At 40.3% G+C, this 23,476-nt stretch overlaps 1 protein-coding gene across 3 annotated transcripts in view; it reads right to left on the bottom strand.

The window, feature by feature from the left end:
* Positions 1 to 864: 864 nt before the first annotated feature.
* LOC149203441 (long chain base biosynthesis protein 1b-like) overlaps positions 865 to 23,476 on the bottom strand; it is a 248,230-nt gene continuing 225,618 nt past the window's right edge. For all 3 annotated transcript variants that reach the window (XM_089403433.1, XM_089403434.1, XM_089403435.1), the window contains exons 12-13: positions 1,472 to 1,599; positions 865 to 1,355 (exon numbers count right to left, since the gene is read on the bottom strand). In XM_089403433.1, coding sequence (XP_089259559.1) covers positions 1,182 to 1,355; positions 1,472 to 1,599 — 302 coding nt within the window. In that variant the 3' untranslated portion in view covers positions 865 to 1,181. The remainder of the gene's footprint in view (positions 1,356 to 1,471; positions 1,600 to 23,476) is intronic.

Below are 23,476 nucleotides of genomic sequence, written 5' to 3'. Positions count from 1 at the left end.
CTGAACAAGTCCACTCTTTGTCTACTTTCAATTTGATATGGAATGATGATATTGATTATTAGTGGTTAGCAAAAGGTGCTTTGTTGATCAAAGATGACCAATCTTTGGATCGCACAAAGTACTCTACTTTTATCTCTGCTTCACTAACTCTACCGAAGAGATTATAAATCTCAATATATATACCATTCCCTTTCTTGTTTTTGCACCACTGTAAATATAAGACATTTCTCAAAAAAATGTCTACTTATTGCCACAATGCAATACCGTACAGCATTGCATGCCCCACGGAATATTTTCCTTGCTTCTTAAAAAGGGCCACCATTCATAGTTAAGAGAACATAATTATTCTTTCTTCCGACTTCATACAAGTTTTTACCTTGGTTCATTCCATATCATTCCATAGTTCATTCCATCTTAAGAATCCCGTCAAATTCATCAACAGTCGACCTAACCCAAGCCACCTTACCTCCCTACCTGAACTGATTTCAACAAACCATACAAGCTATCTATCCTTACAAGCCATACATCCAAGCTAGTTAACCCCATACCCCCCTATCCATCTCACTAGACCTACTACCAATAGATATTCTCCCTATCTTATACATACCAATGGATAAAAGCATGTGCATATTCTTGTTCAGTCCCAGGCAGTAGGGTAAGCAAACCATTCAACCAGCATTATCTCTTGCAAACAGTAAGTGAATACCACATGACTAATCAATTTGGAATCCAGAACCAATGAACTGTTTAGAGAGAAATTACAGGAGACACTTGTTAACATTAACAATTATCTCCTATTATCAGTTATCAATCTTGCACAAGGATATTTTCTCAATTTAGTATCTTCCATAAAAATACATGCTATGAAACCATAAACTCTCCTGCCAATATACATTGATCCCAGTTAATATTAAATAAGGGACTGTAAACATTTTAAATAAAACAAAACCATTGCCAATATATAAAGATATTAGTTGCCTGACCTATCTGAACATGATAGAAAGTATACAGGATATAAAGATGATACAGAGCACAAAAGGTTTGATGTCTTAATATATGTATTTTTTCTTCAAATAAATTACATATTTGAGGACATCAGACTGGCAAATTCCAAACTTTCAATCAACCCATACACCATCATATCATAAGTGTATTACCATAAATTGGTTAAAGTATAGTCGTCATTTTATATCAAGTACAGACTCCACCACACTCTTCAGTGACTGAATAACTTGTAACAGATCAGATTTTTTGTGAGCAGCAGATACGAACAATTGAATACCAGCTGGCAGTTTGCAGTTGTCTAGCAAAGATCGTTTAGGCACAGTCAACAGTACTGCCTCATCCTCCAACATCTGCACATCATCAATAATGAATTTAAAAGATTAGCATAAGGGAAATTTCATTTACTCAATCAAAAGCATTTAAAAACAGAGTGACACAAATGCCAACCAAATGAAACCATACATACATGATCAACAATCTCCTGAAGCAACATTGAGTCACTCTTAAATGAACCAGATGTATTTTCCAGTTGTAGAAAGACCAACGGTGACAAGGCATTACTCATAACTTTTAGACCCCGTACTTGTGACAAACCTGCAACTTTATGTTGAAGTGTGAGAATATTGCATGAAATTTAAGTTGATAATACAAATATTAGAGTGATAACAATAGAAAAGAAATAAAATTGCAAGTAATGTCAAAAGAAAGGTTTTCACAAAGGGGGTTTGTTGGATAGGGTCTCCACTCTCAAGCCAATAGCTTCATTGAGGAACCCTCAACTGATCTCACAGGCTCCAAACCATGGGTAATGCCGTATATACTGCTCTATGTCAGATATTCCTGGATAGTAGTGCGATTAAGTTAAACTTGACTGCTCAAGAAACTTTATGGAAAAATTGGAAATGATCAAGGGATGATCCTTACGGAAACTTGGTCACAATATGCTCTCGATCATAATAGTCTAAATCGGTATTGGAACCTTCAAGATCATCAAAGAATATCAATTGGGCATTGCTAAGGTATCTGGAACAACGTGAAGATATCTGGAAGATGCAAGTTTCTTTTAAATCCAGTTTTCTGTGATAGCTTGTGCTTCATAACAATATAGCCATAAAAGATCAGCTATGTCACAATGGCCTTACAGATGGATGTTATGTAGTTTGCAACAAATAAAAAATGTAAGCATGTTATGTGGAACTGGGAGGTTGCCAGTGTTTTGGGCATGGATTGCTTGAGAGTATGGCATTCTTTTTGTCATCCCCTTCGTTGGAAATGGTTGCTTTCACAGGATAGTTAAATGATCTGAGAATAGATGGTGTCAAGCAATCTTTCATGGCGCATTTACTCTATTCCAGTTGGAAAAGTTAGCAACTATTAGGTTCGACTTGTCCATGCAGATCTTAGACAGGGCGGGTAGTTTTAGGAAAGAAGTAGGATCCTTATATGTTGGAGCAATACAGACATGCTTGTCCTCTTACCTTATGTCAGAAGGGGGCACTTATGTGACCACCATTTGGGTCCCCGATGTATCATCATTGATCTCTCTTTATTGTTCAGTAATGTAATATTAGATGCATTTCTCAAAATAATAAATAAACAAATGCATGGGATTCTATTTTCATTGGCAACAAAAATAGACATAACGGTTTGCCTGATAGGGGAAGCAAAACCCTTCCAAAAAGATTGCTGGTGGACCTAGCAGACTCTTTCAAAGTTCTGCTGCGAACCACATTGTTAGAAGGTTTTGGATAAAGTAAAGTTTATAAAGGTTAACAGAAACCATAGCAGTACCTAAGAAGGGGAAAGATGCTATGTCTCGTCAGCATGCACGACTTTTGGTATTATTCTGGACCAAAAAGGAACAAACCATTACACAGAGTGGAAGAGAAAACCCAAGAGGGAAGAGTGTGTTATGCATTAGTACTTTCTATGGCAGAGAATTTTATAAATATGCAGCAGAAGGTTCAAGAATTTTCAATAACAACCAGGACAAAAAGTCGACAAACAAACAAACATTAAAAAGAATAAATACAAAGGAACAAATAGAATGAGAATGCACACATGAAGAAAATCAAGAATCATAGTAAGAACAATATGCGTGGATCTACATATCTTAGTGTTGTATTTGTTGAAATGGTGGTGTAATTATCACATATGGCCATGGGCAACCTCACTTTGTAATAATTATTATTGTTTATGAGGGTGTTTTTAGGGTTCACCCTAAAGCCAACCTAGTCAACACCCATTTATCATAGTCCAAGGTGGTTAAGGGAAACCTAGTCATTATCGAGTCTGTAGCCCCTCTTGGGAGGGCACCCTACCCAAGGCTACAGCAGAGTGCTCCCCCTCCCCTTCTCCTTCATTCTTGAATCGTGCTCCTTGCCCTTTAAGAGCACTCCCTACCACTATGGGGAGCATTCCCTGCATGCTCCTAGGAAGGTGAAAACGAGCATTTTTTCTTGCTTGTGAGAACCAAGCAAGATTCCAAAAGGTTGCTTAATACATGGATAGAGTTCTTTGATGGATCGAAATAGTCACCTATTGCATTTGCTCTCATTCTATTTCTAATTTCATCCATTTCACTCATCTTTGCTAGGGTTTTGAGTGGGCTTCTTGCCCATTGTTGAGAAGCAAGTTACTTAGAACTTGGAAGGGAGATTGAAGTTTGCCATTTCTAATAGCTTGGAAGGGAGATTGAAAGTTGTCGTAGTTACATTCAACGACCATTGGAGAGCTAAAGAGGTAGGTGTTAAAACTCATTCTTGTTTGTTTCTTCCTTGTTGTAAACTAGTATATTCCATCTGTTGTTAACTACTATAACTTTTATCTTAAATAGTTTGATTTCTTCTCCTCCTTTTTCATTGTTCTCCTTCCCTATCATTCTATTGCAGGCAAAGTCACTTTTTTCGCCAAATTTTAAGGATCAAATTGGAAATTCAACATATTTAATCAACAGTCATAAAAATCCAATGGCTCATCTAGTCCATCGTTCAATTGTATGGTTGCCTTCAGAAATTTGATCACAGGTGCTCTTTCGCAGGAATGGTTGTCATCGCCAGGATGCCTCTACGCACTAACATATCTTGGAATGATTGCCTCACATACATTATTTTATATTTATTAAATTTAATAAGTACTTTTTTATTATCCTATATAAAAATTTGCAATATATATATATATATATATATATTCATTCAAATTTCATAGCGAATTTTATCAAAGACTTGTGAGTTTCTATTGAATGTCATTGTTGTTGAATTCGAACACGAATAGAAACTAGGTAACTAAGATTACAAGCAACAAGCTATTCTCAAGAAGTATGATGAGTATGTGATTTATCCTTTTGGTACCATTTTCTATTATGATGGTGGTGTTGGGAAATCAAATTTCCCAAAATACTAGTGATGACAAGGAAGAAGTAAGAAATAATACATACCATGGAGAGGAGGGAGAAATGGAAGCAAATGATGATCATGAAACTAACAATGATTATGGAAAAATAAGATAAGATAATTTTATTAATGTCCAAGATCAATGGGACTAAAGGATACATCCAGTACGAGTCCAATGTGCGAATGCAAACGCAACTCCTAGAAAATGCCAAAGCTAAATCTAGGATAAAATGGAGTAAAGAAGCAAGCCTCATAAACATGTATAGAACTAAGTTGCACAGAGTGCTGAAACGTTTCAGAGTTTCCAAAACGGGTACGTTTAGAAATGTCACCTCCCAAAAATGTAAACGTCAGTCGAAACGTTGTCTAAAATGTCATGTATGTATATATATAAAAAAATAAATTTATAAATAAATGAATAACACATTATCGTGCAAGAAAAAATGGAATAATACCCATAGATGACAATTTAGAAGGAATTCCAAGCCTATATTAATTCTCATAGATGATTACATGATGGTCAAGTTTCGGGGGAGTTTCAGCTAAGTTTCAGAGTTTCGGGTATGGTTACAATGCGAAACGTTGGGTTCCTAGAAGTTTTGTGCAACATAGGTATAGAACCAAATCAAAGGCCCCTAGTGATGTAGAAAACTAAGTGAATAAGTTCAGGGCTGGAGTTTGGTGACGTCAAGAATGCCAAAGTTTGATACCTGACGGGGAGGAGGGTGACAATGGCGTTGGCTCGCTATCGAAGTCCTTTGGATCCAACTAGGTGTCTGGATGCATGATCCTAGGGGGAATGTAGTTGTGAAGGATACTCCTAACATCCAAAGCCAAAAAAAAAAAAAAAGCTCTAGATAAGTCTATAGTTGCTCTGCCAGGGTTGGGGAGGACTCTAGAACTAATCCCTCTGACGCTCTGGGTGTTGTTCAACACCTTTGAAACAATTTCGAGGAAACTAGTTGGCCTCCCAAAGGGGTCGCTGAGGGGAGACCCGAGGTCTCATTGTTCTACTATCTGAAATACTCTGGAACTCAGATATTATGAATATAAACCATTAATAGTTAAAATAATGATTAGTATATTGAAGAGGCATGTGTCAGAAGACAACCATTTACGAAGGGGTACCAACCTAGATATATATATGGGACCCTCGGTTGTAACTAAATCATATTATTCATATTCTCATTCATACATTATATATATATATATATATATATATATATATACACACACATATACTTGTATCCTCAATGGATGTCTTCATATTCCAAGTGTTCTGAAGATTATTGTGAAGTACGAACTTTGTTTGTAACGCTTGGTATCAAAGTTGTTCGATCCTCTAGTCACTCAATCGTTGCACAGAGCCAATCTGATCCAGTCTTTGGCCATTGAAAAAATAAAATAAAGAGAAAAAAAGAAAAGAAAAAAGGTAATATATATATAAAAGAAAAATGAAAAAAAAAACGATAGAATTTCTTTTATTAAAGGGGTATTATTAGTATAAAAAAAGGGTATAATTATCATAGAAGGAAAAGGTAGTTATAAAAGTTAAAAGAGAGTTGATTTGAAAAAAGGGGTAATTAATTAAAAAGAAGGGAATGTTTCATTAAAAAAGGGATATTTTTAGGTCATAAATAATAATAAGAATAATAATAAAGTAAAAAGAGAAAATATTCTTATATTCTCAAAGCTCATATAAAAATGAAAAAAAGGAGAAAAAAGAAAGTAAAAAAGGATTTTGATGGACAGTCTGAAGGATCATGTGGTTCCTCAAGTGAGAGGAAACATAGATGCATATTAGATGTCGACAGCTCTAACCACTCTCCATCAGAGTATCAATGAGAGCAGGAAGATGGTACTCAAAGAACAATTGAAGAATATCAAGATGACAAAGGTTGAAAGTGTAGTTCATTATCTTGGTAGGGTCAAACAAGTACGTGATGATTTGACTGCTATTAGTGAGACAGTTGCACCCACAGAATTAGTCAGGATAGCTATAGCAGGACTTCCTGAGTCTTGGGAGGTTTTTGGAGAAGTTGTTACCTCTAGGAAGAATCTTCCCAATTGGGATAAATTCTGGGATGATTGTGTACAGCATGAGATACGAAACAGTGGCAGTGGTGGGGTGAAGATAGCAGATGAGTAGGATGTAGCCTTGACAGCGAGGGGGAAGAATAAAGGAAAGGCCAGGAAAGGGGCCTCAATAGATGGGGCTAAGGGAAGGGAGAAGAAGAAGAAGAAGAAGAAAGATATGCATATGTCCAAAGTCAAATGTTGGGCATGTCAAAAGATGGGACACTATGCTTCTACATGTCCTGAGAGGAAGAACAAGGGAAAGAAGGGTACTGCAGCCTCAACAAAGGTGGAGCAGTTTGCTTCACAGTTTGACCAGGACTTTGCATTTATTACTTCTACATCTAATAGGAGTACATCATCCGATGTGTGGTATATAGACAGTGGGGCTTCCCGCCATATGACAGGTGCACGGGAGTTCTTTTCAGAGGGTGCTACAAGGGGCAGCAACATAGTAAATAGGACAGCAATGACATTGCGCAGCAATGGCACAATGGGACAGCAGCAACAACAAGGTGTAGCAAGCACATGGTGGCAAGCATGGCGCTGCAAACACATTGGGACAGCTAGGCTATGATGCTTGGTGGAGCATGGTAAATGGGACAGCAAGCAATTATGGTACAACAATGAGATGCAACATGATGGGCACAATGAGGTACAGGATGAGGCAGCGCTAGTGGGTGCAGCAAGATGTTGCAGTATAAGAAGGTGCAACATAAGGCGCAACAGTATGATAATGAGGTCCAGCATAGTGATGATGGGAGCAGCATGGTGCAACACAGTGAGGAGCAGCATGATGACGAGGTGCAGCGCTATGATGAATGATGAAGTCACCTGGGAGAATCAGTTGAAGCAACATGTCTTCAACTGAGCTCAACTACCTTATGTATCATCTACTTAGAGATGATCTATGCTCTTATTTAGATAAGTCAAAGTGTTGACTTCTGTTGTGAATGTACTCTCTCTCTCTCTCTCTCTCTCTCTCTCTCTCTCTGTGTTGAACTATTGAAGAACATATAAGAAGAATTGATCAAGGGTTTCCCCACATTGGGGTTTGTCCCTGGCTAGCGCCACATCTTGTGTCCTCTTGTCTTGGCTTGTCTTCTGTGATTTATGTTTATGTTCTATTTGCAATTTACTATTATGTTGATGTGATTGCTAATCTAGAAAAGATATTGAGCGAACTGTGAAAATTGAAATAAATTTCTCTAAGCATAGAGCATACCTAAAATTAACATGGTATCAAAGCTGAGGTGAAGATAAAGCCCAAGCAAGAGTGAAAGAGCAATCATCAAAGACAGTTGGGAAAGGACAAAAGACTCAATGGGTTCCTCATCCCTCTTCAAATTCACCAAAGGTGAAGACGAAGCAAAGAATATTATCAGAATGGCACAGCGGAAGCATCTGATGGCCTACCTAGAGATCACTTCAATGGGAAGTCTGGATCTAAGGGTGGAAGGAAAGGCAGATGCCTTGCTTGCTATAAGTTCGACCATTATGCGAAAGAGTGTCCGAATGATAGGGACACATCACTTGATGATGATAACAATCATTCCAAGGACGTCTTCAATGATCGGAGGAATGACAGGTAATGCAAGTCATCAAGGAAACGACTGACTCTTCAAAGAAAGAAAGGAACTCTAGGTATGAAGAATCGATTGTTATTTCTGACAAGATAAAGCAGCATTATCTTATATTGGTCCTCTCCTCCAGACTCTTTGGGAATCTGTCTTATTAATTATAGTACTTCAAGGCACTTCATCGGATAGAAGGGTGCACTCTCTAATTTGGTAGAGATGGAAACAATCATGAGATTTTACTTGGAGGCAATGCCACCTATCCCGGAAAGAGTGTAGGGAATGTTACCCCTCAATTGAATGAGGGTAACTCGATTCATTTACGAGAATCTCTTTATGTACCCGATCACAAGAAGAACCTGGTGTCCATTTCGGTAATGGAAGTCAAAGGTTTCAGGGTGGCATTCATCAATGGAAAGGTACGTGTTTGAAAATGAAATTTTCAAAGATGCTTTTACTCATGGGTTAAGGGTTGGCAATTTGTATCTAGTTGCAAGAAGTCCATTGGGGACCATGTCAGTTGACACATCTCATCTATAGCACTAGAGGTCTACTTTATGGGGCCCTACCCGACGTGAGTTAGATGGTGACAAAGATGCCTGAATTCAAAAAGAGCATGAAGGTACATGTCTAAGATGTACCGAAGTAAAATCTTACATGGGGACCATTCCCCTCATGTCGCAGGTCTACAGGTTTGGAACAACCCGAGGGGTTTGAGATTCATGATCGGGAATCTCATGTATGAAGGTGGAAGAAAGCCCTCTATGGCTTGAAGCAAAACACCATGGGCATAGTATGAGAGGATTGATAGTTGTCTGATGAAGCTGAGATTCACTAGGAGTGAACCCGATCCAAACCATTGCTTGAAGGTTGTGGATGATAGACCTCTCATACCGGCACCTTCTAAGGACGACCTCTTTCTAACAGGTGTAGACCCTCTCATTTGCAAAAGTAAGAGGGAGTTGGATTCCAGATTTGGAATGGTAAACTACAAGCCTATGACTACGTCAATGGAGCTTAACTTTCAGAAGTTATGTGGTAGTGATGTCGGACCAAATTTGGGAAATGCCTCTAAGTTCCATAAACTCATTCGCATTAATGTTCTTGGTGAACTTTTGTCCAGATACATGTTTTGCAGTTAGCATGTTGGGCTCATATTTTGGTTGAGCCTCATTGGATTGCTGACAAGAATCTTCTCATATATCTTCGGGGCACAATCCCTCATGGATTGAGATTCGCTGCCGGAAATATGAAGCTGCATAATTATTCGAATGTTGACTGGGCAGGAAGTGTGAAGGATCTCAAGAGCACTTCTGAGTTCTGATTCTCTTTGGGTTTTGCTCGATATCCTGGATGAGCAGGAAGCAGAAGATGGTTTCTTTGGGCACCGTTGAGACCAAATACATAGCTACGAGTATGACCTCATGTGAAGCTGCTTGGTTGCGGAAGCTCTTCAGTGAGTTATTTATACACATGACGGATACCGCCATGATCTTTTGTGTCAACCAAAGGGCGATTCGATTGTTGAGGAATCTCGTATTCTATGATTGCTCTAGCATATAGACATCAGATACTACCTTATCTAGGATATGGTACATCAATGAGCAAGAAGGCTCCATCGCATTGGGATTGATGTGCAAGTCGCAAACATTCTGTCGAAGCCCCGAGGAAAGGTCAAATTTGTGACTTTCCAGAACAACTTGGAGTCGTTGAGAGACCCTCTTATGAGGGTCTTGCACGATGCATGCATTGAGCTATAGGAGCTCCGGGGGGCTTGGGGTACTTCTTGGAGTGACAAGCGACCATAGGGCGACTCACCCTCCCCTAGTGGTGCGTTGTGTACAGGGTGAAAGGTTCATCCTTCCCCTGTGATACCAAGTGGCAACTTATGGACAAGATGAGTAGTTCTCCTATCGAGGCATCCTACCCATGTAGTCTGGGACTCATGGGAAGTACCTCTCATCTGGCCAATGAGTAGGGAAATGGGGTTAGGTGTGAAAATTCTATCAATCCAACAACTGATTTATTTTTCCTACTTATTCCACAATAAGTTATTTATGAAATTACTTTAATAAACATTAAACTAAATATTGTTGTAGATATCACACTATAATTCAGAAACAAACATATGCACAAGCATTAACACATTGACATAGATATTTTGGACAACAGTCCCCGAAAACCCCAATGTGGGAAAACCGGTGCAACAAGCGAGGATTTTATTATTCAGCAATTCTTCTGTACAACAGGGTGCCAAACTGGCATACCCACAGAGACATAATTCTCCAGCACTTCTCCCAATCCCAGTGTCAGCCCAACTGACCTCTGCGTGGCTCTCAAACCCTCTGTGTCATCCCCTGCTTGACTGTGTCAACCTTGGGCCTCTTTGCATCACTCACGCAGGCCCAGCAAGTGACTACGCAATCTTCTGCTGCCTCTGCTTCTGCCTGAAAAGCCCTACATTTGCCTATCCTGCCTCAACACTGATCTCCAGTGGCTGATCCCGCTTCTCTGCTCCATACTTGCTGCCTCCTGACTGCTCACTAGACCACTGGTTCAATTTCTCAGCTAATCCCGCTCCAGAAATTGAACTCACTGGTCTCCCTCAGTGTGTTCTCTAGGTGACCCTCAAGCCTCTTCTTATACTTTTCTCGTTAGCAAATCAACAGTCGAGATTAAGTCCTTAATCAACGGCTAAGATTAGATTTGGCTTGATCCATGACTTTTGGACCATTCTATCTCCCAAATTGTTCAGAATCTCCCCAAACCCTTTCTAGCTATTGGAGATCTCATGTGCCTTAGCCTCTCCACCAATTTTCGTGGCTAGAGCACATCCGATGCTACCCCAAATCAACATTAGGGACCATAGTACTACTATCGATGGACGTATCGTTGTATCTACTGTACTCCCTATGCTAGGATGACCTCCATTGATCTGAGATCAATGAAACTAATTTGGGATCAATATGAGTGGTTTGAGACTCTCTTTTGATATTGAACTGGGATCAATGAAACTGACTTCGGGTCAGTAAGAGTGACATAACTCACTCTCTTTTGGAACTGATCTGGGATCTGTAAGAGTGGTATGACACACTCTTCATATGGAACTGACTTCGAGTCAGTAGAGAATGGTATGAGACATTCTCAATCAATTCTTCTTCTTCATGGTTCAGCAGAGCATAGCAATACAGGGCACTGGTAGAGATAGTACAGTCTAGCAAATGGATCAACGGATGGAGTTCTCCCTAGTTGAGAAGGAGTGTTAAAATTGGCAACTAGGGCCAAACTCCATGTGGGTCATCTTATTTATGGCAGCTGATATTTTTCTTGGACTCCTCTCATCGAAAGGTGTAGGATTGATCTAAAGATCATCCGATTCTGATAAGTATTCATGGAGTTATGAATTTATTTGTGTTATAAGACAATTCATCAAGGTTGGCCAACAACCAAATAACCCACAGATGTGCTCAATGTTCTAGTATAAAAGGAGGTGACTTGATAGTCATTTCTACACACTTCACTCTTGATTTCTCTCCACTTGTTATGGGTTTTAGTGGCAAGAGAAATCTAGAGAGGAAGCCATAGAGACAGGAGGAAAGGAGGTTGTCCTAGTCGCAACAAGGAGACAGGCCAGCGAGATTTTGAAGGGACGTTGGAGGTCAGCTTCAAGTGATCGAGCGCTGGAAGGAGGGTTTATCTACGCCGCTAGGAAAAGCCTTCTATAGGCTGTCTAAGGAACCCTCATACACTGCCCTAACCTTGTTGTTCTAAAGCCTACTCACGCTGCCCATACATGCCCTAGACGCAGTCCTATGGTGCCCTAGACACGAGCCTAATGTGGTTGTCCTAGACCCTAGACACAGTCACTAAATGAGGACTGTTAGAGAGGCCAAGTTTGGAAAGAAGAATTGTAGATTGGTTGAGGGCAACAAGAGGTAAGGTAAGCCTGTTTCGAAAGGTTGTTAGTATGCAGCGGAGGTTTGTGGTAGGCCACAGGCCTAGCCACTCCAAGACATGCCAGCATGGAAGTGTTAGGGGCTGCCATATGCCCAGAACAACAGCATGAGGAGGCAGCCATCTACCTTGACTAGGCCGCAGTTCATTAGGTTGCTCAAGGTATGTTTTAGGCATGATTGTTGGGACAGCAGCTACAACAATATGACTGGGACAACAACAATACCATTGGGACAGCAGTATGGTAAGCTAGGTGTAGCAATGCCACATAGGAGCAGCAAAAGCACATTGGGACAGCAATGGCAAGCATGGTGTTGCAAGGGATAACAGCATGGTAAATAGGACAGCAATGGCACAATGGGATAACAACAACAGCAAGGTGCAACAAACACATGGTGGCAACCATGGTGCTGCAAACACATTGGGACAGCTAGGCTATGATGCTTGGTGGAGCATGGTAAATGGGACAACAAGGACATGGTGCTTGGTGGAGCATGGTACATGGGACAGCAAGCAATTATGGTACAACAATGAGATGCAGCATAATGGGCACGGTGAGGTACAAGATGAGGCAACATTGGTGGGTGCAGCAAGATGATAAGGTACAACAAAATGTTACAATACAGGAAGGTGCAGCATAAGGCGCAGCAGTATGATGACGAGGTCCAGCATAGTAATGATGGGTGCAGCATGGTGCAACACAGTGAGGTGTAGCATGATGACGAGGTGCAACACTATGATGGGTGATGAAGTCACCTAGGAGAATCAATTGAAGCAGCATGTCTTCATCTGAGCTCAGCTACCTTATATACCATTTAGATAGAGATGATCTATGTTCTTATTTAGATAAGTCAAAGTGTTGACTTCCGTTGTAAATGTACTATCTCTCTCTCTGTGCTGAACTATTGAAGAACATATAAGAAGAATTGATCAAGGGTTTCCCCACATTGGGGTTTGTCCCTGGCTAGTGCCACATCTTGCGTCCTCTTGTCTTGGCTTGTCTTCTGCGATTTATGTTTATGTTCTATCTGCAATTTACTATTATGTTGATGCGATTGCTAATGTGCAAAAGATATTGAGCTAACTATGAAAATTGAAATAAATTGCTCTAAGCATAGAACATACCTAAAATTAACAAGATTGTACTAGGAGATGACTGCACTGTGAGAGTTATTGGTGTGGGGACTGTGACCTTTGAGAGGGAGTCTTTGCCTCCTTTGAAGGTCATGGATGTTTTGTATGTTCTGAGGATGAAGAAGGAACTTGATTTCAATGTCTGCTATGGAGGAGAAGGGGTCTGACATCACCTTCTCAAGAGGGTAGGTATTGACACATCCCAGGGGAGCTTCCATTACTTCGATCAAAGTGATTGGAGTCCTCTCTGGGAAACTATACAAGTTCAATTTTCAATCAACAGGTGCATTGGTGAGAGCACATCTGGTAGCACTCACACTAGTACCACCAGCAGTAGAGACTTGTGCGAGTTATGGCACCGGAGGATGGCGCATATGCATCATGGAGCTTTGAGAGTACTGAGGGAGATCACTACTGGAGTCCCTGATTTCAGTGTCGAGCATTACGAGGTCTGCAGAGGGTTTGCTTTGGGAAAGTACACCATGTTACCATTCCCAGCGAGCGACAACAGATCTACAGGTATACTAGACTTGATTCATACTGATGTTAGTGGTCGTATGTTTCATGTGTCTTTGCGTGATTATGAGTCTTATGTTATATTCATTGATGACTACTCTAGGAGGACTTGGATATATTTCTTGAAGACCAAGGGTTAGGTCTTCAATCGCTTTAAAGAGTTCAAAGCTCTTGTGGAGAAGCAAACAGGTAGGAAGATTCGGGTCTTGAGGTCAGACAATGGTGGTGAGTAAACGGATGGTGGGTTTTCTGACTTCTATGCACGGGAGGGCATTAGGAGAGAGTTCACAGTTCCTTACAAACCCCAGCAGAATGGGGTGTCTGAAAGGAAGAACAGAGTTATTGTTGGGGCTGCTAGAGCGATGATTCATGATCAGCGGTTGCATTTGCTTTTGTGGGCTGAGGCCTACAATACTATTGTTTATCTTCAGAACGGGAGTCTTCACAGAGTATTGGGGAATATGACTTCGAAGGAGGCTTTCACTGGAGAGAAGCCTCATGTGGGACATCTTCGTATCTTTGGATGTCTCACATATTCTTATATCCCCAAGGAGCAGAGGAAGATGCTGGAACCCATGGCAGAGAACAGTATCTTTATGGGTCACAGCGAGACTTTGAAGGCCTATTGGATCTTCATTCCTTCTAAACGGAGAGTGGTGATTAGGAGGGATGTGAAGTTCGAGGAGGAGAGGACCTATCGGAGATCACAGGAGTATGACGAGAGAGAGTCACAGACTTCTCCTCAGCAAGGAGGTCAAGTACAGGGAGCAGGATCTCAAGGTTCTAGATCGATTGGTGCAGGAGATACTTCAGCGTCAGTGACATCTAGGGCACCAGTGGCGAGTTCACCGAGCACTTCTTTAGGGAGTCCCTGGTTGAGAGGGAGTGAGGAACTCCTCCTTGGTTAAGAGGGAGCGAGGATCTCCTCCCTGGTTGAGAGGGAGTGAGGAACTCCTCCTTGGTTAAGAGGGAGCAAGGATCTCCTCCCTGGTTGAGAGGGAGTGAGGGTGGACATCGTGTTCTCCATGTGTCATGTACTATGGCCAGGACTAACAGTCGTAAGCCTAGTGCATGAACACTGGTAGGGAGAATGGTGGATTGGATAAGCATTTGGGACCGATATTCTTTGAAGATTTGTACTATGACCAAGACTAACCGTCGTAAGTCAAGTACATTGATCTAAGATAAGAATAGTCCTGAGGACCGACATTTCCTAGTGTCAAGTATTGTGACAGTGGATTAGGAAATGGTCCTGTGAGGACATACCCACTGAACACCTGCGTGGGGTATGTGCCTTGAGAGGTGATGGTGTCCAAATTTGTTGCTCCCAGCATTGTGCTCTAATCTAGTGGAGAGATCGAGTGTCTTTGCTTGGTGAACACCCGGGTGGGGTATGTGCCTTGAGAGGTGGTGGTGTCCAAATTTGTTGCTCCCAACATTGTGCTCTAATCTAGTGGAGAGATAGAGTGTATTTACCTAGGACATTGATGTTTTGACAATGCTGGCTATGATGATGTAAAATATTATTGATGCTTATCAATCTAGATCCTTCCTTATATGAATATTTCAACTTGAGAGTATCATGTTGTGTCATTATGAATACCTCCCTAGCTAAGAGAGAGTGTTGAAGATGTAACTAGTGTCGATCTTCATAATGTAGTATCATCAATGTATTCGTTAAATTCATTATTATTGTTTTATTTTTGGTCAAAGCAAGTTCTTCATGCTTATAGAGTCAAAGAGTCGAAAAGAATTTATTACAAGTCAAAAACAAAAATATATTTGAGTCAAGTCCCATTTGAACTTTTTGTAAGAAAAGAGAGAATTTTATTTTGATTCAAAGTCGACCAAAATAGTCAAAGTCGACCCTCCTTGGGAACAAGTTGGCCTTGGCCTCCAAGGGCCATCCACTCAACCTCCTGGGCAGATATATATATAGAGGACATTTCAACCTATTGGCACATCAATCAAGCACAATTCAAGGAGCAATTTTCTGAACTAGCAAAGGAGAAAGGGAGCCAAATTAAAGGAGAAAAGATCTAGCATATGTGGAGGATAATTCCTGAAAAAGAGGACTACTTTCGAGGCAACGACAGACATATTTTCATCCTTCTAGTATGGACCCAAAATTTAAGGACGTTGACCAGAAGAGGACTAAAATTTCAAGAAGAAGATCAAATTTGGACCAGTTTTGACCTGTGTTGACTTTGATGCTTGGAGGTGACTTGGAGGAGGGTTGGACTTGATGTTTTGGTGGCAGTTTTGGTCTTGGGTCTTGGATATCTCATTTTGATTTGATTCTATAAGAGAACGATTGTTGGGTTTTGCCCTAGCTTGGAGCCTAATTTCTGATGTCTCTTATCTCTCTATGATCTTTATGTTTTGAACATTTGTATAATCGTTGATGAAGAACATTTAAGAAGTAATAAGAAGCCATTAATCATTCACAAGTAATTATCAAGAAGAGGAATCAAGTTTTAATCTACACTATACATGGTTTCTCAACACCCATCTAAGTAATTTGTTGGTTGATGATTTATGGTGGGTTGGTTAAGCCCTGGAAGTTGTTATAGCTATGTGATCAGATGGTTGTATCGTTCGGTGGTAAAGGATAACTAGTGATTGAGGGCAAATGAGAGCCTGATGGACTAGGCCTCAACCTAAGTTGCACAAAACGGGGAAACGGGTACGAGTTTCTGAAACGGGAAGCGATACGAAACGCGACCTCCCCAAATTTTGGAAACGGGGAAACGCGAATATATATATATATATATATATATATCTTGAAAATATTTAAATATATATATATATATATTTGCAATCATAAAGCATAAATGATACATTATAATTTATTACACTTAAATATTAAGATTTAATTTACATCACATTTACTCATGAATGATCACATAATGAAAATAAAAATATCGGAATATGCAAAAGCAATGTTTATTATATATCCAAATCTCAAAATCAGCCTTTATTTATATTAATATATGAGGCTGCAAGTACAATAAAGACTATAAGGCTGCAAGAGAGAGATCCAAATCAGGATTTTCTGCATCCACATCCCATTCTTTAGAAGGACCACTGTTGTATTGGGAGTCTCCTCCTACATAGTCGAACGACCTTAGTGTTCTTGATTAAATACACGTTTCATACCCTAGTACCCTACATGATCTTGATTATTGGGAGTTTCCCCTGCATAGAGGGCTTGATTCTCTTGATTAAATACAAGTTCCATACCTTAGTACATGATAAAATCCAATGGAAACATTACAATCCCCCCAATCCTGAAATCCTGAAAAACAAATAAGTCTGTTGGATTTTGAGTGAGATCTAAAATTCTACTTTCTCCATATGAAATCCAATGAGGGCGAAACCACTCTCAAACATCCTGAGTCATTTCATGGTAATGTTAAAAATTTAAGTAAAAGGATGAAAATGAAAAATAAAGGAGAATATCACTTTTACTTTAAGAATTTAACATTACCATGAACTGCATATGCCTTAAACTTCCTGATGAACTGCATATCAACACTAGGGCAAAAATTCACTTTTATAACTTTAGACACACATCTAGAAGTCACTAACATACCCTAAAAGTAAATAAAAAAACAAATTAAATTAAAAAAAAAAAAAAAAAACACAACTTAATGAGGAAACATGGGTCGTACGGCCCTGAAACGCGTTTCCGGCCGCACTGGCCATGTTTCCTTTTCGGGAAATGTGGCAGTACGACTAAAAACGCGTTTCACGGCCGTACCAAACGCGTTTCCGCGTTTCGTACTCGTTTCCGTACGGAAACGGACCTCTATGCCACGTTTCCTGCAACATAGGCCTCAACCCAAGTTACTAACTATGTATTATAGCTTTGTATAGGGGTTGTAAAGTGCCATGATCCTTGGTACAAGGCCCTATGATTTTCTTAGGGTTGAACTGATAAGAACATGTTTTGGGCCATAAATTCTTGTGTATTGTCATTGATCCAACAGTTGTTATAATTTTGTTGTGCAAGTTATTTTGAAGTTAGGCATTGCTAGTGTGTTTATGCTTCTAGTTAAGACATAGATCAGAGCTAGGGTGTGTGGGATTTTTAACATGGGATCAAAGCTTCTTTGAAGGGTAGTGGGATCAGAGTGTGCACAAGTGTAAGCTCTAGGAAGTAGTTGTGAGACTGTTGCAGGAAGCAGCAATGTTTCCAAGACAGTTGGCCAAACATGGAGCAAAAGGTTCAACTAAGAACATGGAGATGCAGTCTTGACTGGTTTGGTGATGAGATAGGGTGGGAGTTCTAGTGGATTGGTGGAGAAATCGGTGCACAACAGTATGTTGAGTGGCAGGTTGTCGACACCATTGATGGTCTTCCGTTGGCATGTGAAAGTATGTTGAGACAATTCAGGTGCCTTGGTAAAGACTGCTTTGGCATGGACGAGGTAGCTTTGTGTGGATGGCAGGTTATCGTGAGATAGTACCTTCATTGGGCTGCAGAGTTGCACATCTGACAGTGGAGCCATGTGCATATTGATGGAAAATGTAACAAAATTCAGTCTTCATAATTGTCATTGTACTTATGTCATTATATATTTCATGTAAGAAGCAAAAGAAAGAAAAAGAAATGTAATTTACAAGCATGGGTTTCATGCTCAAGTCAAATTGCTTTCTAGGTCAAGCATGTTCTTAATGCTTCTAGGATTTTCTAAGTCAAAGGTATATTTTTCATGAGTCAAATTATTGTACTAGAGTCAAGTGCCATTTGGACTTTGAAAAGCAAATGGAAAACAAATTTTATTTGAGTCAAAAATGTCAATTTTGTCCCCACAAGACCAAGTCAGCCCTAGAAGGGACCCATTCGACCTCCTAGATGTGTATAAATAAAGGACAATCCGACCACATTTAGAGCATCTCAAGCAAGTTTCGATTTATGTGCCAAGAAGAGAAAAATACAAATTAACAAGTGAAAGAAGTCAAGGGAGAGAGCGGAGATCAAGAAAGAAGAAGAAAAGAACTTTATGCCCTAAATCTCTCACACGTGGGAAGTTGCAAGGGTTATTGTAGGGACCAAAATTGCAGACCTACTGCAGATCCGAAATTCGGTTGTAGGAACCGAAAATTTCAGATTTAACTAGATTTGGAAGGCTTTGACTTGTTAGAAGAGCATGGAAGGAAGGTTGACTTGGGTCTTGTGATTCGTCTTGGTCTGGGTGCTAGGGTCTTGGATTTCTCATTTGATCTGATTCTATAAGAAGAGAAGTTTTTACTGGGATTTACCCTTGGAGCGGTTTTTCCCTGGCTTGGAGCCTACATCTTGTGTTCATTGTCTTTTTGTGATCTTCATGGGTTACAGTTTTGGTAATTGTTTGTTGAAAAGCATAATAAAAGTACTAAGAAGCCAACATAATTTTGCAAGCAATTATCAAGTAAGGAGAGATAACCACAATTGTTGCCCTATTGAATTTTCAACACATATGAGGTATTTGACCTAGGAGGATGAGGACACTTGCACGAGACTGACCTTGAAAGTATTGGAAAATTCAAAGTGGTATCTCATTAAACCAATTTTCCTTTAACCTTAATATTTGCTTGTGAACTTAGTTAGTCTTCTTGTGTTCTTTATTTAACTCTTTGTCATCAAACAAATATCAAAAACAGAAATAATAACAACAGAGGACACATGAATTAGGCTCTCAGCTAAGGCAAAACCCCTTCAAGTAGGAAACCCAGCAAACTCTTCTCTTCTTATAGAATATGCTTCAATTGAGACAACAAAGAACCAAACCCTATGTTGCACAAAACTTCAAGGAACTCGACGCTTCAAGCCGTACCCTACCCGAAACGACGAAACTTGGCCGAAACTCTGCTGAAACTCGACCATCATGTAATTATCTATTAGAGTTAATATAGACTTTTTTTCCTTCTAAATTGTCATCTATGGGTCTTAATCCTTTTTTTCTTGCAAGATAATGTGTTATTCACTTATTTATATATATATATATATATACATATATGACGTTTCGGCTTACGTTTCGACAAACATTTCCATTTTTGGGAGGTGACATTTCTAAACGCACCCGTTAAACCCTAGACCAAGTCCTCATCCAAGTACCAAGTCAGCCCTTCCAATCAAGTCGTCCTTGATCTAGTACTAACCAGCTTCAAACTACTACTTCTACCAACTTCAATATTGCTTCTTCGACCTGCACTTTTGTTCTACCATTTCTGCCTTGTCGTTGTTGTAGAAACCCTAATCCAATTTCGTCTTGAAACCTTCCTTGAGCAAGACAACTCCTCCCAAGGTCAATGAGGTCAAGATAGAGTATTCTTCCTTCCAACAACAAGAGATTGCACTTCATCCTACTGCAAATTAGATCTGCAATTTTGGCCTCCTTTGTAGTTGTAGAAACCCTATACTTTCACACCTGTGTGAGAGAGATAGTCCAAAACCAAGTCTTCTTATTCTTCTAGACCTTCGCTCTTCTTGTTTTTTTGCTTCCCAGCTATAGATCGAAATTTTTCCTTAAGATCGAACTTCTTGGTGATTGAGTCACAAATGAGGTCGAACAGCTCCTTTATATAGCCTTTCCAAGTGGTCAAATTCCCTCCTTTAGGCCGACTTGAAGTTGTTAGCGCTGACTTGTACTTTTGGGGTTTCCAGGACCTTTTAGACTCAAAAATAATTCTTTTCTCACTTACATTTTGCTCGGAAGGGTCTTATAAACATGAGGTTGACTTTGTTGCCTCATGACAATAAATCCTAAGACCTAACAAACCCTAGAAGCATGAAGAACATATTTTTACCTAGAAGACCATCAACAAGAAGCATGAAACCCATGCTTTGATAATAACTTTTTCTTTTATTCTTTTGCTTGTTACATAAGATACATATTGAAATGAGTACAACAACAATTATGAAGACCGAAACTAGTTACATTTTCAACAGAAAGGACACAAGTTCAATTGCAACACTTTTAGAGAAGGAAAGCAAAGTGAGCCATGAGGAGGTTCTATAGTCTCGAAGGGCATCTGGCTTCAAAGGGACACTGTGAAGGAGAATCAGCGACCCAATGGAAGTTGAACCAAGCAAAAGAGTGGAATCTTCAAAGCAATACAGGAAAGTCACATACCATACTAGGACAGTCATGGTGGTGCAAGAAAAGTCATAGCCCATGCGAGAACAATTATGGTGCACGCAAGGAAAGTCATGGTACATGCAAGGACAATCATAAGCCATGCAAGGAAAGTCATGATCATGCAAAAGGAAGATGTGGTGCATGCAAGGACAGTAGTGGCCATGCAAGGAAAGGTCATGTAGTTGGAGATTTCAATGAGTATGGTATCTTTGAAGAGTCAGGTCTTCCAAAAGGACATAGATGAGGATCAAATTCAAATGCAGGGCCACTTCTAGGTAGGGGTGGAAACACCTTACTAAGAGGGAGTATTAAAATTTGGGTAGCTTGGAAGGTATTTCCAAGTGGATAAAACACACAAAAAGAGAGTTTATGAGCAAAGTACCCAAGTTTGGGGTTTTGACTCAAAGGAGAGGGCTTAGAAACCAAGTAAATGAATTTAATATTCTATTTATTTGTTAAGCGGTGAAGTGTGGTATCTTGACAGACAAAGAGGGCTCCTAAGTCACCTAATGGAAAAGAATAAATATGGAGCCAAAGGAGAGGCTAACCACAAGTGGAGAAGGACATTTCATCTTGTGTAGAGAGGCTAAAATAGACCTAGCCGCAAATCTAAGGAAAAAGGACAAGTCGCAAGAGAAAACGACAGTTGAAAGGGGAGTCTTTTGTTTTGGTATACTAAAGGAGCCGCAGCCAAGGAAGAAGACAAACTGAGTTCTGTTGATAGAAGAAGGCCAAGTTGAGGTATGTTTTGTGAGCTAGAACAAGGAAACTGAAGTCTGTTAGAGGGCCACAGGCCACAGAGGACTGCAAGTTGCAGGGTCGAGGGTCGAAGGCCACAGGGACGCAAGTCGCAATGCTAAGGGTCACAGGGCTACAAGCAGTAGGGCCAAGGGTCACATGCCTATAACAGCAAATTGGCAAGGCCAAAGTCCATTGAAAAGGAAGTCGAGGAAAGATCAAAGGAAATTGAGGCCTGTTGTGAAGACTGAAAGCCTAGAAGAGTGAACCGAGATCTGGACAAAGCTTGTAGAGGTTGGCTAAGTAGGAAATAAGGTTGCTAACAAGCGTTGGTAGAGGCTAGTTTGAAGGCTGAGGTGCTAAGGAGGCCTACCAAAGATCTCGTTAGGGTGGCAGCAAGATTAGCAAGTGGATGAATGTGTTAAAGGAGCAGTCTACTAGTGGACAACAAGGCTACAAGCAAGTGGAACAAAGGTTTAAAGGAGAAGACCTTGTGGACAGCAAGGTACTATGGGCTAAAGGACCATGACCAAGTAAGTAGTTTGTTGGGTGACGATTTATGGTGGGCCGATTAAGCCTTAATATTTGTTACAGTTGTGTGATTAGATAGTTGTATGGTTTGGTGGCAAAGGACAGCTAGTGTTTGAATGCAGAAAAGAGCCTGATGGACTAGGCCTCAACCCTAGTTGTATTTGGTCAAAGGACTGACTATGTATTATTGTTGAAATTTCCTTGCACCCTAGGTTGGGTATATACTCTCGCTAAAAACACAAACACACTAGAAATGGTCAACAATAAAGTACTTTGCATAGCGGAATATAACAGCTAACAAATCAACAACAGTACACAATATTTTTGGCCCAAATCACATTCCTTATTAGTCCATCAATAAGAAAACCTTAGGGCTCTCATACCATGGATCGTGGCCCTTTAGAAACCCTGATACAATGCTATAGTACAAAATATACAAGTATGTATTTCGACTAGATACCCTAGGGCTGAGGCTTAATTCGTCAGGTCCCCATCTGCCCAACTATAAATACAAATCATTGTCCTTCGCCTACAAATCACAATCAGTACAATCAACAAGATTTGACTTACCTGGGCTTCCTCTTTCTAGCCCTCGGTACACTACAGACTTGTTGTACCTTGTTGTAGCCCAATTCCTTTTGTTGCTACAAACTTCTTTTAACACGTGGTTTTCTCCTTTAGACCACAGTCAGCCTTGCTTCCCACCAGACAGACTTCTTGCCTTGTTGTTCAACTGTTGCTCTTACTATTTAATCTCCAACAAGTTGCTTAAGTTGGGATGATCCTTTAGCCCATGGACCAGCTCCTTTTCAACTCGGAAGCCTCTTGTAGGTTTTGTTCAACCTAACTAGCCCTTATCGCAGCCTGCCTTCCACAAACCTCAATGTCCAAACAAACCCTCCACCGTTCCATACTGGTTGTGGTTGCCCCAACAGGCCCTGTGACCTACGCCCTACTTAATCTAAGCTTCATTCTCTCTAACCAGACCCTCAGCGACCTTTTAGGCACTAGCCCCCTCCACAGATACCTCAAACATAGCTTGACAGCCTCTACTTTTTGGCCTTCGATTTTCCTTAGCCAACCACAGAACTCGGCCTACTTATCTAGCTCTACTAGCCCTCGAACTATGGTTCAGTTCTCCTTCACTAGGTCTCGACCTCATCCAACATACTTTTTTTTTCCCTAAACTATGACCAGGGCCTCTCTAGCTCAGATTGCAACTCTTATAGGAATCTATCTGGTCAATGTTGCACCAAATATTCGTTTCGCAGTCAACACATTGAACCAGTTTATGATGGAGCCCAGGAGGGTGCACTGGGTGGTTGTGAAACATGTTTTACAGTAGGCGGGGATGGAGTTAGGTTGGTCGGTTGTCTAGACTCAGACTGGGCAGGCAATCCTAGAGATAGGAAGAGTACATCTGGAT

Source organism: Pinus tabuliformis, chromosome 2_1 (genome assembly GCF_031772625.1).
Source record: "Pinus tabuliformis cultivar Carrire ecotype Pingquan chromosome 2_1, CPIR1, whole genome shotgun sequence".
Taxonomy (NCBI): domain Eukaryota; kingdom Viridiplantae; phylum Streptophyta; class Pinopsida; order Pinales; family Pinaceae; genus Pinus; species Pinus tabuliformis.
The sequence above is the reverse complement of the archived record's forward strand: the minus strand, read 5'-3'. Positions and strand labels throughout refer to the sequence as shown.